At 40.6% G+C, this 17,930-nt stretch overlaps 1 protein-coding gene across 1 annotated transcript in view; it reads left to right on the top strand.

Moving 5' to 3' along the window:
• The first annotated feature begins 3,274 nt into the window (after nt 1-3,274).
• si:ch211-266g18.10 (titin) overlaps nt 3,275-17,930 on the top strand; it is a 156,254-nt gene continuing 141,598 nt past the window's right edge. The window contains exons 1-8 of the mRNA XM_042330732.1: nt 3,275-3,638; nt 15,395-15,604; nt 15,762-15,845; nt 15,944-16,036; nt 16,575-16,718; nt 16,847-16,945; nt 17,036-17,155; nt 17,676-17,795. Coding sequence (XP_042186666.1) covers nt 3,617-3,638; nt 15,395-15,604; nt 15,762-15,845; nt 15,944-16,036; nt 16,575-16,718; nt 16,847-16,945; nt 17,036-17,155; nt 17,676-17,795 — 892 coding nt within the window. The 5' untranslated portion in view covers nt 3,275-3,616. The remainder of the gene's footprint in view (nt 3,639-15,394; nt 15,605-15,761; nt 15,846-15,943; nt 16,037-16,574; nt 16,719-16,846; nt 16,946-17,035; nt 17,156-17,675; nt 17,796-17,930) is intronic.

Here is a 17,930-nt window from a genome sequence, read left to right as displayed (position 1 = left end):
AGTTGTTTGGAAATTGCTCCCATGAATGAACCAGACTTGTGGAGGTCTACAAATTATTTTCTGTGGTCTTCGCTGATTTCTTTTGATTTTCCCATAATGTTAAGTAAAGAGGCACTGAGTTTGAATGTAGGCCTTGAAATACATCCACAGGTACACCTCAAATTGACTCAAATTATGTCAATTAGCCTATCAGAAACTTCTAAAGCCATGACATAATTTTCTGGATTTTTCCAAGCTGTTTAAAGGCACAGTCAACTTAGTGTATGTAAACTTCAGTGAATGATAAGTGAAATAATCTGTCCCTAAACAATTGTTGGAAATATTACTTGTCTCATGCACAAAGTTGATATCCTAACTGACTTGTTAACAAGAAATCTGTGGAGTGGTTGAAAAACAAATTTTAATGACTCCAACCTAAGTGTATGTAAACTTCCAACTTCAACTGTACATAGCCATGGAATCACAAGTCACTTTAATAATGTCTACATTCTACGTTACTCGTTTCATATGTACATGCTGTATTGTACTGTATTTTAGTCAATGCCACTCCGCCATTGCTCCTCCCAAAATTTAAGCTGCTAACATTAGCCATCAAGCTAACGAAGTTAGTCCCAGATTACTTTTCCAATGGAGCCTTTGTCTGGAGAGGTAAATGAACGATTCCAGTGCTTTAGGTCCTGCATCTACTAAATCAAATGTTATTGGTCACATGCCAATGGTTAGCAGATATAATTGAAAGTGTGATGCTTTTGCTTATAATTGAAAGCAAAATGCTTGTGCTTCTAGTTCCAACAGTGCAGCAATATCTAACAAGTAATCTAACAATTCCACAACAACTACCTAGGACACACAAATCTAAGTGAAGGAATGGAATAAGAATATTTAAATGAGCAATGAGAGAGCGGCATAGGCAAGATGCAATGGATGGTATAAAATACAGTATATACATATGCGATGAGAACTGTAAGATATGTAAACATTATTAAAGTGACTAGTGATCCATTTATTAAAGTGGCCAATGATTTCAAGTCTGTATGTAGGCAGCATCCTCTCTGTGTTAGTGATGGCTGTTTAACAATCTGATGGCCTTGAGAGAGAAGCTGTTTTTCAGTCTCTCTGTTCCAGCTTTGATGCACCTGTACTACCCACACCTTCTGGGTGGTGGCGGGGTGAACAGGCAGTGGCTCGGGTGGTTGTTGTCCTTGATGATATTTTTGGTCTTCCTGTGACATCGGGTGCTGTAGGTGTCCTGTAGGGCAGGTAGTTTGCAGTTGCCGTACAAGGCAGTGATACAGCCAGACAGGATGCTCTCAATTGTTCATCTGTAAAATTGAGGGTTTTAGGTGACAAGCCAAATTTCTTCAGCCTCCTGAGGTTGAATAGATGCTGTTGTGCCTTCTTCACCACACTGTCTGTGTGAGTGGACCATTTCAGGTTTGTCTGTGATGTGTATACCGAGGAACTTCAAACTTTCCACCTCTTCCACTGCTGTTCCTTCAATGTGGATAGGGGGGTGCTCCCTCTGCTGTTTCTTGAAGTCCACAATCAACTCCTTTGTTTTATTGATAAGTGAGAGGTTGTTTTCCTGACACCACACTCTGAGTGCCCTCACCTCCTCCCTGTAGGCAGTCTCGTCGTTGTTGGTAAATCAAGCCTACTACTATTCTGTCGTCTGCAAACTTGATGATTGAGTTGGAGCAGTGCTTGACCACGCAGTCATGGGTAAACAGGCAGTAAAGGAGAGGGCTGAGCATGCAACCTTGCGGGGCCCCAGTGTTGAGGATTAGCGAAGTGAAGATGTTGTTTCCAACTTTCACCACCTGGGATGGCCTGTCAGGAAGTCCAGGACCCAATTGCACAGGGCGGGGTTGAGACCCAGGGCCTCTAGCTTAATGATGAGCTTGGAGGGTACTATCGTGTTGAATACTGAGCTGAAGTCAAAGAACAGCATTCTTACGTAGGTATTCCTTTTGTCCAGATGGGATAGGGCAGTGTGCAGTGTATTTTATGTGTTTTGTATCTTAATGTGTATATTGTGTATTTACGTTTCTCTATACTTGCCTATTGATGTGTTTGTTTTTGTATTGTGCAGGTCTCAATATGACTTCCATCTGACTTCCGTCTGAGTCCAGACATGAGTGTCATGAGTGCCCCAACAGTTGAGCTCTCTGTGTGTGAGTGTCAATCTTCCGTGCACAAGCAAAGACAATTTATAAGGTAAATAAAGAAATTGTCTTTGTTCGTGCACAGAAGATTGACCGTCACACATAGATTTCACGCCCTCATCTGTTTCACCTGTTCCTGTGATTGTCTCCACCCCTCCAGGTGTCGCTTATTTTCCCCAGTGTATTTATCCCTGTGTCAGTTCGTCTTGTATGTTTAGTCAAGTCAACCAGAGTGTTTTTCCCATACTCCTTTTGCTATTCTCCTTTTTCTTGTCCTCCCGGTTTTGACCTTTGCCTGTTTCTGGACTCTGTACCCACCTTGAGCCTGTCTGCCACTCTGTACCACCTGGACTCTGATCTGGTGTTGACCTTTTGCCTGTCCACGACCATTCTCTTGATGTCAGACTCTCAGATGTCAGATGTTAATAAGTGAAAGCTCCCAAGGAAAAGAAAAGACATAGCTATGAATGCAAGGACTGACCATCCATAATATAAAATTGATGTGTGTGTGTACTATCCACACCCATATTCAAAAGGAGGCAGGGGAGTGTACCAATACTGTAGTGTACACACCAAATGGATGCAAATAACAGTGGCTCTGCTGTAGGGCCCTAATGTGAACACAAGATGGCTGTATTTAAGTGCACATGCCTTACCATAATCCTTACAGACAGTGGAAAATTCTCTCTGCAGACTCAGTGGTAAGTAAGGAGTGAATAGCTGCTAATGCATGTTTATTTTGAAGCTGTCATATGAAACCAACGATCATTGTATTACATATTCACAGATTGAATTAAAGAATGATGACTGGGAAGGCATCACATTTCGATTTCCCTTCTATTTATGCTGCAGTGTTGTCATTTCCTTTCCTTAGTAGCTGTCACTTAACCTCTGACGTTGAGTCCATCTGTCCATCTACAAGACGTGTGATACCCCTACCAGTTGAGTTCTCCCCGGTCAGACCACTGAGCACAACCCCCAACAGCCAAAAAAGGCCTGAGAGCGCGACTGTTGCATTGAGCCCTGACTAAGAATAAACTAGGCTGTGGTGGGATAAGGTTACCTTGAAGCCCCCTTGTGCTATACCCATGTGAGGCACCAATAATACTGTGTGGGCATTTCAGCAGGGATCTGCAGTCTCTCCCCTGCCCTATTCTTGGCTTTCCTCACTCCTGTTGCTCTCCTTCGCCATCATACGTACATTTTCTGCAATGCTTCAAAACAGGCAGCTTTGAAATTCCAATCACCTTTTCATTTTAACTTTTTTTCAAACTTTTTCTGACAAATTCAACCTGTGGATTATATTGGGAAAAATAAGGGGCACTACCTTCATTGATACGGTCACAATTTCCTTAATCAGTGGATTCCAATTCGATTTGAAAGACATTGCTAACCTCTTGGAAAAAAAAGCTTTGCAAACGACATACTTGAAATTAAGTTTTCATATCAACATGCCTGAAGCAGCCCCTGAAGGTACGTCTTTCAAAGCGTTCTGCATGTTCACTTTGTGTGGAGCAGAATTGTTTGCTAAAACATAGTTTGCATCATTAAAGCAAAGTACTACTTGGATTACTTTTGTTTCTCTGGCGTCTCATGATGAGGAAATGTGAAAGTTGATTGCTAAAAATACTGCATATACTATTAGCACTTTTACCCCTGTAACATGACAGCTGAAGTGCACACTATTTCAAGGCTATAAAGCATCTTATGATAGTATTTAACGTCTTTCACCACCATATGTAACACAGCAAAAAATGTTAATATTTAACTACGGGTGCTAAATAAAGTCTCCAGGACTTAGTGTTTGAATGTAATGTGTGACGCAGTATTTGTCAGTGACACCAAGCATTGTATCACAAATGTCACCAACTGTGAATATTTAAAAGGTCTGTATTGCTCAGTTGAGTGTGTGGTGTGTAGTTATTCATTCACCACCCCCTTCATTTATTTTTTATTGGAGGAATTGAATCATGCAATACATGAGCTGTGTTCGAATACCCATACTAACATGCTGTATACTACATACCCAGTGAGTATATACTACATAAAATTAGTTCATTTAAGTATAAATGAACAGTATCCTTTCAGTTGAGCGTGCTAGCGCTTCGCCTGTCTACCGGAAGTTGATGCTGTTGCTATGCAACCTCTTGCTAGCTTGTTAGCAGAACAAATGACTAGCTAGACATTTTACAGACAGAGCGTTGTCAGATTGTCTGTTTGTAAATTCAGAGCTCTTGGAGCGTCGCTCTGGCTGAGGAGTAGAGTTGATCCCAGTGTTCTGACCTCACAACAGCAGTCAGGCACCCAAGCTAACTAGCTAACGTTGGCTTGCTACTTCCAGACACAAATTAAAGAACACCTCACTCTGACCATTTTACTCACCCTAGCAGAGCTGGTTAGGCTGTTTTCATGTTATCCAGAGTGCTGGTGACTGTAACTGTGCTGCTGGCAACAATGTAATGACGCTGTTTTTTGCCAACGTTTACTGACATCGGCCATATTCAAAGGGTGGTGAGCATTCGTAAATTCATCAGTTATTCTGCACTCCAGCACACTCAGACGACGAGAGTGCTGTGAAATCTGAAAAGATAGTCAGAATCAAACAAATCAAATTGATTCATATAGCCCTTCGTACATCAGCTGATATCTCAAAGTGCTGTACAGAAACCCATCCTAAAACCCCAAACAGCAAGCAATGCAGGTGTAGGTGGCTAGGAAAAACTCCAAGAAAGGCCAAAACCTAGGAAGAAACTTACCATCCTGAGACTAGCCCACAAAGATCTCTGAGAAGGCCCTTTCCTGTTTCCGCATGACAATTCCCCTCTGCACAAAGCGAGGTCCATACAGAAATGGTTTGTCGAGATGGGTGTGGAAGAACTTGATTTGCCTGCACAGAGCCCTGACCTCAACCCCATCGAACACCTTTGTGATGAATTGGAACGCCGACTGCGAGCCAGGCTTAAAAGCCCAACATCAGTGCCCGGCCTCACTAATGCTCTTGTGGCTGAATGGAAGCAGGTCCCTGCAGCAACGTTTCAACATCTGTTACACGGAGTGAACACAGGGGAACCCAAGAGCGGACTCCAATGCAGAGAAGCAGGGATGAATGAACCAAAATGTTTTTTGTTCACAGAGAGATGAGGAGTGCAGAACTGGGGTAGCTCAGATGAATTACAGAAAAACAGAAATGTAGAGGTTGGAGTTGACTGAGTTTAACAGGGTAAACAGGTCCTGAGGAGAATCCAAGGCAGTGGTGGTGAGTGAAGACCAGAGCAAGGTGGTTGGGTGGTGAGATGTGGTACAAGAGCCAGAGACAGAGCAGTAACTGCAACGAGAGGACAAAGCAGTGTAAGGCAGGGAAACGAGCACAGCAGAGTAATAGGAGTAAAGAGTAAAGGCTAAGATAACAACTGACTGAGCAGGAGGGAGAGAGAGTGTGTGTGTGTGTGAGAGTGTTTGTGAGAATGTACAGGGGGAGAACAGCAGGTTAGGATGACACCGGATGAACACCAGATGGAGTAGTGGGAGCAGATGTAGTGGGAGCAGATGTTGTCACATCTAGTGAAAAGCCTTCCCAGAAGAGTGGAAGCTGTTATAACAGCCAAGGTGGGACCAACTCCATATTAATGCCCATGAAGGTGTCCACATACTTTTGGTCACATAGTGTGCAGTAATAGAGTGTGAACATACCATTGATTGTTGATCCCGACTCCTGAGTCTCGCCTGACCGTATTCTGTCAGCATCCACTCGTCATTCTGGAAGGTTTTCTTTAAATGACAGGAACAAAGTTGAAGATGTGGTACTGTTTTGGTGTGTTCGATTTTAGCCTACCAGGGGTGCAGGGTCAGTGCCAGCAGCGTTTTCATCTCGTTAAACTCCATGGAGCAGCCCAAAAATATATTTCAACCAATGAAAAAAAACTAAATGAATGAACAATCTGAGTGGCTGAGCAGAGGAGACCCAGTCCGTCCGAACAGAGTCGGATTAACTCATTTGGGGCCCCGGGGCACCTACCTCAAGAGAGCCTCCCAACCCGCCCAAAATATATATATATTTTTTTGGGGGGGTTAAACAGACTTATTTAGGAAAACAGCTAACTTCCTGCATTTCAACACATTTTGCCATGGGCAGAGAGAAAAATGTGCAGTCTTATAATGCTTTTCTACATATTTTGTCATGCGGCAGAGAGACAAAGTTGCTGTTTTATAGCTCATCTCATGCTATTCTTTACATTTTACCATGAGGATGAGAAAATAATAATTTCCTGCAATTCTACACATTTTGCTGTTTATGACGTGTTCATATGCTATCTGGGGGAACCCTGACCTCCAAGGGGCCCCCAACCCAAAATAAATTAAATTGAGTTGAAATAAATTATTGTTGAGGACTAATCGACCTGTGTCTGTGGGAATTTCGCCTATGGTTTGACGCCATATGATGTGCTCTGTTGTACTCAAATGCCGGGCTCCAGCTGTAATATTAATCAGCTGTCATAAGAGAGCTTTAGCCACATATTTGTGGATAATAAGTCTAAGGCCCCATCCAGAAATAACCCCTAGGCAATTGTGTTATTCTGAAAGGATTGGATAGGTATAAGCTAAGCAATATGGCAAAATGCTCACCACGTCTATCAGAGGGCAACATTTTTGACATTACATTTGAGTCATTTAGTGATGTAGTTCCGCACCCAAAAATGCCTTGACTCTTCTGGGTTAGTTGTATGAACAGTGCTTCTCTGGAGTATGTTGTAGTATTGTGCAAAGAGTTCCGGGTTAGCATCCAGGGTAAGGAAGAAAAGGAAGCATTATGGGTTGCCCATATAAATAAGTAAAATATTAAATATTGATACTTTATTTTGACCGAGATTAGCATGGACAGAAAGACTCACCAATCTCACGTAAAGCATCAGAGCGAGCAAAACAGCGCCCTCTCTGTCTCAGTATGTGTAGCCCACGTATCTGATGTTGTCTGGCCAAAAACAGTATGGCATGACATACTCTTTTTGGCCAAACAGAATTTGTATTCATTTTGGTTTCCCATTAGCTGCTGCCAAGACAGCAGCTACTCTTCCTGTGCCCTCAGGCCCCTACTCTACTACCACATATCTACAACACAAAATCCATTTGTACGTGTGGGTATAGTGCTTATGTTACTGTGTGTTCGTATGCATATGTCTGTGCCTATATTTGTGGGTTGCTTCACAGTCCTCGCTGTTCCATAATGTGTATTTGTATCTGCTTTTTAAACTAATTTTACTGCTTGCATCAGTTACTTGATGTGGAATAGAGTTACATGTAGTCATGGCTCTATGTAGTACTGTGCACCTCCCATAGTCTGTTCTGGACTTGGGGACTGTGAAGAGACCTCTGGTGGCATGTCTTGTGGGGTGTCCAAGCTGTGTGCCATTAGTTCAAACAGACAACATGTTAATACTTCTCACAAATACAAGTAGTGATGTTAGTCAATCTCTCCTTCACTTTGAGCCAGGAGAGATTGACATGCATATTATTAATGTTAGCTCTCTGTGTACATCCAAGGGCCAGCCGTGCTGCCCTGTTCTGAGCCAATTGCAATTTTCCTAAGTCCCTCTTTGTGGCACAACTGAACAGGTGGAACAAAACTAGGGCCTGTAGGACCTGCCTTTTTGATAGTGCTGTTAAGAATGCAGAGCAGCTCTTTATTATGGACAGAATTCTCCCCATCCTAGTTACTGTTGTATCAATATATTTTGACCATGACAGTTCAACTTGCTCAATCACCACATTGTTCATTACAAGATTTAGTAGAGGTTTAGGGTTTAGTGAATGATTTTTCCCAAATACAATGCTTATAGGTTTAGAAATATTTAGGACTAACATATCTCCTTTCCACCCATTCTGAAACTAACTGCAGCTAAGTTAAGTGTTGCAGTCAACTTCTGTGACTGTGGAAGCTGACGTGTATAGTGTTCAGTCAACCGTATACATAGACACACTAGCTTTACTCAAATCTCGCATTAAAGAACACCCTCTGTGTTCTGTTAGACAGGTAACTTTTCATCCATAATATAGCAGTGGGTGTAAAGCCATAACACATACGTTTTTCCAGCAACAGACTATGATCAATAATGTCAAAAGCCGGACTGAAGTCTAACAAACAGCCCCCACGATATTTTCATCATCATTTTCTCTCAGCCAATCATCAGTCATTTGTGTAAGTGCTGTGCTTGTTGTATGTCCTTCCCTTTAAGCATGCTGAAAGTCTGTCTATTTGTTTACTGTAAAATAGCACAATCTTTTCCAAAGGTTTACAAAGGGTTGGTAACAGGCTGATTGGTCGGCTATTTGAGCCAGTAAAGGGGGCTTATGTGTCCTTAGGTAAGGGAATAACTTTTGCTTCCTACCAGACACTTTCTAGTCAGCTTAAATTAACGATATGGCAAATAGGATTGGCAATATCATCTTCTATTATCTTCAGTAATTTTCCATTGAAGTTGTCACCCCGGTGGCTTGTTATTGTTGATAGACAACAATGACAAGCCTATCTATGAGATACATAGGCTAAATATAGTAAGACAGGGGGGTGTTGTTCACTCGGTGTGGCAGTTTAAGACTTGTAAATTTAAGAAAACTTGGTCGGGTGCACCTTGCGCTGTTCGGATGCTAGAATTATTTTGGATGAACGTGCAAAGGTAACAGGGATGTAGTGCTTCCTTAGCACGAGGGCTAAATAAGTTCGAAATAATTAAGTGATAATGTCAGAGAAGCCGGTATTTGGCGGATATATTGGCATGGGTGTTTGTCTCGGGCCGGCAAACTGTGCCAATATATCCTCTAAATACCTGATTCAAGGGCGTTATCACTTTTATACAACAGGTTACCAACATATTCAAATAATGATTGACATATTTAACAAAAATATATATATATGTTATTTTGATTAATTAATTAGTACTATTTCATCCTTCCACAAGATATTGCTACCCAAGCCGGCTGGTTGTTCGTTCTATCGGTTCAGTTGCCAGAGACTCAACCCAGTCATTAAGTATTTTCTTTCTATATCTATGGACATTAGCTTGCTCTAAATGTTCCATTATCATACTGGCTGGTAACATTCTTATCCCTTGCTTCCTAGCTAGCCAACAATGGCTAATTTACAGTCAAGTCAAACAGTGCTGACATAATAACAACAAAGAAGCTGCATTTGCATTTGTTTAGGCTGTTTTCTAGTGACATTTATTCGGAGACATTCATAACAATGAGCTAATGAGGCGCAATTTTGCCTGGCATAAAACATTTGCTCTCTCGTCAGGACACTGTTGTTCAGAGGAGTTAATCAAACACACAGCTAACAGAATCACTGAAGCTGGAAAGACTGCAAACTAGCTGCACTTCGTTTTGTTTGACATTTTCTCAATTAAAATTTCTTTGTAAATATCCATAAAAAATTATGCCAGCTGATTCATGATTTGGCACGGGTGTTCCTACTTCTGATACGTTCAATATTTTGGGACAGCTGGATATAGAATTTGAATATTGAAACAATGTTGAGGATGTAGGAGAGACAGACAGAATGGTTTATACAAATCTCTGATTTTGAACATAAAATGGTAGTCTAAAAGAAAAAAATACATGTGAGATATAGTCTACATGCTTTTTATAGTGGAGATCAAGTCTATAAATTGCCTGGCTGTGCTGATGAGACAGTGAATTGCGCAGTCAGATGGAACAGAGTAAATAGGAATTTTAACGTCAAAGATTTAGCCGGTGGTAACTTGTGGATTAGACACCGGCTGGAAAGTGGTTTTAACCAATCAGCATTCAAGATTAGACCCACCTGTTGTGTAAATTTTATTTAATTACCACAAAAATTCCATGAAAATGATACAATGATAAACTACACTGAACAAAAATATAACGCAACATGCAACAATTTCTAAGATTTTACTGAGTTACAGTTCATAATAAGGAAATCAGTCAATTAAAATGAATTCATTAGGCCCTAATCACATGACTGGGAACACAGATATTAATATATTGGTCACAGATACCTTGGTAGGGGTGAGGATAAAAAAAACAGTCAGTATCTGGTGTGATCACGATTTGCCTCATGCAGTGCGACATACCTCCTTTCCATTGTGTTGATCAGGCTGTTGATTGTGGCCTCTGTAATGTTGTCCCAATCTTGGTTGTGCGAAGTGGCTGGATATTGGTGGGAACGTACACTGTCGTACACGTCAATTCAGAGCATCCCAAACATGCTCAATGGGTGACATGTCTGGGGAGTATGCAGGCCATTGAGGTACTGGGAAATTTTCGGCTTACAGGAATTGTATACAGATCCAGCACCCCGTGGAGGTCCTGAGCTGGCATGGTTACACATGGTCTGCAGTTGTGAGGTCGTTTGGACGTAGTGCCAAATTCTCTAAAATTAAGTTGGAGGCAACTTACGGCAGGCAACAGCTCTGGTGGACAATACTGCAGTCAGCGTGCCAATTGCACGCTCCCTCAAAACTTCAGACATCTGTGGCATTGTGTTGTGTGACAAAACTGCACATTTTAGAGTGCCATTATATTGTCCCCAGCACAAGATGCACCTGTGTAATGATCATGCTGTTTGAACAGCTTCTTGATAAGCCACACCTTTCAGGTAGATGGATTTTCTTGGAAAAGGAGAAATGTCACTAAATGGGATCTAAAAACATTTTCCACAAAATTTGAGAGAAATAAGCTGCTTGTGTGCATGGAAACGTTCTGGGAATTTTAATTTCAGCTTAAACATGGGACCAATTAAACATGGGACAAAAACTTCACATGTGCCGTTTATATTTTAGTTATATATAAATACAAAAAGTATTCATACCCCTTGACTTATTACACATTTTGTTGTTACAGCCTGAATAAAAAAATTGATTGAATAGATGTTTTTGTCACCCATCTACACACAATACCCCATAAGTTAGACTCCAAAAGCACAGTGGTCTCCATCAGGGTAGGGTAGCCTAGTGGTTACAGTGTTGGACTAGTAACCGGAAGGTTGCAAGTTCAAACCCCTGAGCTGACAATGTACAAATCTGTCGTTCTGTCCCTGAACAGGCAGTTAACCCACTGTTCCTAGGCTGTCATTGAAAATAAGAATTTGTTCTTAACTGACTTGCCTGGTTAAATAAAGGTAAAATAAATAAATAATAATAATTGGGAATTGGAAAAAACAACCCAGGTTCTGGCCATCTGACCAAACTGAGCAACCGGGGCAAGAAGGACCTTGGTCAGGGAGGTGACCAAGAACCCAATGACCACCCAATGAACTACAGAGTTTCTTGGCTGAGATGGGAGAACCTGCCAGAAGGACAATGTCTCTACAGCACACCACCAATCTGGACTTTATGGGAGAGCAGCCAGATGGAACCACTCCTGAGGCACATGACAGCACCCCTGGAATTTGCAAAAAACACCTAAAGGACTCTGAGATCATAAGGAAAATGATTATGTGGTCGGATGAGACAAACAATTTACTCTTTGGTCTAAATAAAATGTGTTGTCTGGAGAAAACAAGTCACAGTTCATCACCTGTCTAAACACCATCCCTACCGTGAAGCATGGTGGTGGCATCATCATGTTATGGGGATGCTTTAAAGTGGCAGGGAGACAAGAATAGAGAGAACAATGAATGGAGAAAAAAATCCAGGCTAGTCCTTCATGAGAACCTGCTTCAGAGTACTAACAACCTTAGACTGGGGCAAATATTTACATTCCAACAGGACAATGATCATACAGCTAAAGCAATGCTGGAATGGCTTCAGAACAAGAAAGTGAAAGTCCTCGAGTGGCCCAGCCAAAGCCCAGACGAATCCCATTGAATCTAATTTGTGACTCACCAGCTGGATTCGGTCTTAAGTAGCAACATTTGAAATGGTGTGTGGATGAACGTAGAGACTCAGAGCTACAAAATGATATATCATACACTGCATTTTTGAGGAATGGGAAAGTAATTCTGCTTAATTTTGAGAGAACTTAATTCTGAAAAAACGGCATTTGAATGTTTTGGTATCTAGTGAAGAGCTCTTCTTTCTCTACACCCATTCAGCACCGTTCACACCCTCTTTTAAGCTTTAGCCCCATCCATATAATTTCGCTCTCAGACCGTTCAGAGCACACACTTGAGGCTCTGGCCAATTATTTGTTTACCTCTGGAAAACATGGAAACAGCCTAACCAGCTCTGCTGGCAACAATTTCATTATGTTTTTTGCCCACGTTTACTGACAATGACCATATTCAACGAATGTTGTAAGCTTTAGCTTAAGCTTTCTGGTGCAGGCGTTCAGCTAGCGACCCACCTCGACCAACATCCGGTGAAATTGCAGAACGTCAAATTCAAAATACAGAAATAGTCATAATAAACATTCATAAGTGTTATACATCGGCTTAAATATGAACTTGTTAATCCAGCTGCTTTGTCAGATTTCAAAAAGGCTTTACGGCGAAAGCATACCATGCAATTATCTGAGGACAGTATCCCGCTTACAAAAGCATACAAACATTTTACAACCAAGTAAAGGAATTACCAATGTCAGAAATATAGTTAAAATTAATCACTTATCTTTGAAGATATTCATATGGTTGCAGTCACAAGAGTCCCAGCTAGACAATAAATGTCAGTTTTGTTGGCGCGTTTTGTTCAGTAATTCACTGGCTCAAAGGCGGTCAAAACATGCAGACGAAAACATCCTAATAGTATTGGTAAAGTTCGTCGAAACATGTCAAATGATGTTTATAATTAATCCTCAGGTTGTCAATTGTTTAAATAATCGATAATATTTCGACAGGACAATAGCGTATTCAATAGAAAGGAAAAACAACAAAGGGCGCGCACTCGGTCACACCCGCAAACCAGCACTGCAGTCCACTGAAAGAAAGGTGTAATTCTTCTTCATTTTTCAGAAAACAAACCTGAAACAATGTCTAAAGACTGACGTCTAGTGGAAGCCAAAGGAACTGCAATCTAGGTCCTAACCCATTAGATACTCAATAGGCATTCAATTGAAAATACCCACATCCTGGATGGATTTTCCTCAGGTTTTCGCCTGCCATATCAGTTCTGTTATACTCACATACATTATTTTAACAGTTCTGGAAACTATAGAGTGTTTTCTATCCAAATATACCAATTATATGCATATCCTAGCTTCCGTGCCTGAGGAACAGGCAGTTTACTTTGGGCACGCTTCTCATCCAGATGTCGAAATACTGCCCCCAAGCCATAAGAAGTTTTAAGGCATGTAGCTAGCTAGCTAGATAAACAATTAACCTAGCTTGGTAAACAACGTGTAAGATTACACACTTTAGCTAACGAGCCAGCCACCTAACATTAGCAAGTTAAACAACAATGAACATAGTGCCCAATCCTGTCGTTACTACCCTGCATGAATCTGCTGGGAGCTAAACAACCAGGTCAATGTTAGCTAGCTAACATTGGGCTCTAACTAGCCAAGCAAATTGCTCTGGGATATGAATAATAACGTCAGCTAGGGAACCAGCCAGCTAACATTAGCTATCTAGCTAACAGTACACTTTAGCTTAAGACATGTAGCTAGCAAGGTAAACAATAAACCTAGCTAGATAAACAACATGTAAGATCACACATGTCACATAACGTTAGCCTATAAGCCTGCCAGTTAGCCTGCCAGTTAAACAACAATGAACATAGTGCCAAATTCTGTCGTTGCTACCCTGCATGAATCTGCTGGGAGCTAACCAATGAGGTTCAATGTTAGCTAGCTAACATTAGGCTTTAACTAGCAAAGCAAATGGTTCTGGGATACGAATAATAACGTCATACACTTAATGTTCGCTAGGGAGCCAGCCAGCTAACATTAATTGGCTAGCTAGCAGTACACTTTAGCTTGAAGTGAAACCACTTTCTGTCAAAATTATAAACGTGTAATATCTGAAAATGTAGCTAGCTGTCTTACCCGTATACATCATCATGCATGTCACGTATGCCATGCCACAGTTTTCCTTAGTTTGAAGATGTAATCCGTTTTCTCCATCTCTTTAGCTTTCATTCTCTAATTCCACTGATTTCAAAACTCGATCCCCCAGAAAGTGGATAGCAACACTTATGCAGCACCACTACTTTTTTAAAGCCGTGTTCGACAGGATTACCAACACAGACTGACCAGCTCAAACAGACAGAAGCCTTCATACATCCAACACAGACTGACCAGCTCAAACAGACAGAAGCCTTCATACCTGTATATGCCAAACCAATCCAAACTCCTCTCTCAGCATGCCCAGCCCACTCATTATCTCAGCCAATCATGGTTGTTGTCCTTTTCTGTGGCTTAACAAACAAGGCTCATTTAACATTTGTATTCGCATTTACAGATGGCATACAACTTTGTTATTAAGGCACATAAAAATTATAAAAAGTCTCTCTAGTCTCTCCTATGCCTAGCTTCCTGAAATGGGTCACATTTAACAGAGATTGAGAAAAGGAGAAAATCCCCAAATCCACATGTGGAAAGCTGATAGACATACCCAAGATGAGTTGGTAAATACATATTTACAGTTAAATTATGGCTTTACGATAAAAGCATTTTTTTTATTACGGGACCACCCATGAAGGAACATGGTCCCATATGGAAATCAAATGCCCGTCCAACTGGTTCTGGCACCGCCCCAGAATAGGTAACGCTAAAAACCATCAACTACATCCACCTCCCTTTGACCTCCTCTGCAGCAACCCCAGAAGTTGACTGAGTCAACTTTGCACATCTGAATCACTGGCATCACTGAGGTCCGTCCCTGTCTGGATGGGGCCTTAGACTTATTAACCACAACAAACATGTGGCTAAAGCTGTCTTATGACAGCTGAGGGATAATACTAGTAGCATTTTTCTTTTAGAGTGTATAATAAGGGTACCAAAAATACCTGAGGATTTATCTGTCTAGAGGCCCCAGTAAATAACCTATTGAATGTCAAACTATTTGTGTTGTATTTATTTGTGTTAACTGGGTATTGAAAACCATTATACTGCCATGCACTTAACAGGACGTGTGCATATTCCAAGCTTTGTGGCATATTTAAAGATATCACTACTATAATAGGAAATATCACTGACATAATAGCTACCTGATTTGTTGAATTGCTACTCCTCACTTCAGCCCCAAGATGAATCACTAGTATAGAGTAAGTATGACGATCATGCATTACTGGCAGCAATTTAAAGCTTTCTCATGCTTCCAGGTGCAGCGGTGGAGTCCATCTCAGCTGCTGTAGCCGATGGGCTGAATGGGAACGTGGTGCCCCCATCATCCCCTCCTAAGGCCCAAGGGTTTGGAATACTCAAGAAACTAACCTTTTCTGTAGAGTTAGTGGTGACTATTAGCCTCCTTCTCTCCTGGATTACTGCAGGCTTCATGATGTTTGATGTTGTAGAATATAAAGGGGTCACTGGTAAGTTTATCTTTCTTTGACATTTGTTAAGTCTTATGGAGACCATTAGTTTGAAAATATTTGAACATATTTCATGTTAAACAGTATTATTTAATTTTTTTCCCAAACCCTTACCCTAACCCTAGTTCCCAATGTTTTTCACAATGCTTTTTTGCAGACATTCAAGATGTAGTTTTGGATCCCATGAAAGCTGTTAATGATGCTGTAGAGGGAATGTCCAACATGTTCTATGAGGCTCAAGGTATACGTATATTATATATCTTGTAATATTTTTACGCAGAATCCTGTCCAATTTAAAAACTGTGTAAAGCAATATACATTTTCTTACTGTGTCCTCAGAATGTGCATTTGCTCCTCATTTGAGTCTGGACCACATGAATGCTGTCAAAGATGTAAAAGACTTATTTGTGGACTTCCTCTCTGATGATGACGGTATAAGGATGCCCAATGGTGTTAAAGTGGTCTTATGTTCTTGAAATCTTTTTGGAATTTTTTGGGGGGAGGTTAATTTTGTTTTTTTGTTTCCTTACATTAATGAACGTTAGGCCGCGATTCCAAGCAACACAGATTAATGATATTGCACTGTACTTGACTTTGCACTGCAATATTGATTAGTACTTGTAACTTCCTATCACGGAAATACATCACAAAAACACAACTCTTCTGAAAATCTGTATTTAATTCCAACATTATATGCCATGTTCAATCATTCAAAATGCTAATAGAAAAGTTGCACAACGTGATTATAAATAGAATAAAAATGGTAGAATTTCTTTTTATAGGCTTTGTGATTTTTCCGTAGATCCACCTACACATTCATGTCAAGTGCTGTGCAATAATTAGTAATCTGTGCCCCCCCACTGTATTAATTTAAAACACCAAAATACACCTAACTTCTGCAACTATTTAGATATTACTACATTGAACTAATAAATTAATATGACATGTTTGAAAATGTTTATTTTCTCAGGAAACTTTTACCTGAGCTACATTGACCCGGTGATTATTGGCAGAGGTGTGTTCAATGTCACCAATAACTCTATATGTGGAGTCATGGGTTACATACAAGGCACACTCTGTGTTCTATTGGATGCCATATTGGATATCTTGCAGGGTATGTCCACATTGTTATTACATAACATTATTTTCTATAAATATTATTTTATTTCTTTGTTGGTATTGATAAAAAGTAAATGTCCTTAATACATGTGATGAGCTCTCCATATTTTCTTCTATGCTCAGCCCTTATCCATGTAGTGAACATCAATGCAGAAGACATAGTGCATGTTATCAAGGACTGTACAAGTTCTACTGGAACCTACATTTGGGACCTGCTGCCAGGTATACACTTCTGTAGAGCAATTTACTGCAAAATAGTTCAAATCAATGCATGGATAATCAGAATTATCAGTTCACCTTTCCTATGAACAGGTATCCCTCAAGAAGTGAACATCGATCCCATACTGGTTCTCAGAAGAATGTTTGGGATTGTCATTGAGCAGAAGAACATGCTTGTGGACTATGTCTCCAACTTGCTAATAGGTGATCAAGGTACTTATAAATAGCAACAAGCTTAGCAAGTAGCTTGTATTAGAGCACATGTCAAACTCATTCCACGGAAATGTCTGCGGGTTTTCGCTCCACCCTTGTACTTCATTGATGAATTAAGGTCACTCATTAGTAAGGAACTCCCCTCACCTGGTTGCCTAGGTCTTAATTGAAAGGAAAAACCAAAACCCTGCAGACACTCGGCCCTCCATGGAATGAGTTTGACACCCCTGTATTAGTGGGTATTTTCAGAGAATAGTAATAATAATGTATGAATTTGCTTATTCAATTGCTATGAAGCTGTGTTACTGTATGTCATGTCTTGGAAGTTACCATTGAACAAGCCTAGCTTCTAGCCATTCTTGGTTCATGGTGTGTCTGGGAACACAAGACCACCACTGAAATTAATATTAGGATGAAGAAGAAAAAAACGTATCCTTCAAAGATCCAGTTCTTTCAATCCAATTCTTCTTTTCATATCCTAATGGAACACCACCAGCTAATGGTCTTTTTGTGTCTTTAGGGGTCATTCCTGAGATGAACTTTGACCCTATGAAAGTGGTCACAGATGCAGTGCTTGAGATTGCAGATGGGAAAAACATGTTCATGGATTATCTGTCCAACATGCTTATGGATGATAAAGGTATACCTGGTTATGTGTGACCATCATATGCATTCTATGACATAGGAACAATAATAGGACATAGATAATGTGACATGTGACACACAGTCAGGTCCAACATTATTGGCACCATTGATAAAGATTGCTCAGTATTTG

This window comes from Oncorhynchus tshawytscha, linkage group LG12, assembly GCF_018296145.1.
Source record: "Oncorhynchus tshawytscha isolate Ot180627B linkage group LG12, Otsh_v2.0, whole genome shotgun sequence".
NCBI classification, from domain to species: domain Eukaryota; kingdom Metazoa; phylum Chordata; class Actinopteri; order Salmoniformes; family Salmonidae; genus Oncorhynchus; species Oncorhynchus tshawytscha.
This window is presented reverse-complemented; position numbering and strand designations above follow the sequence as displayed.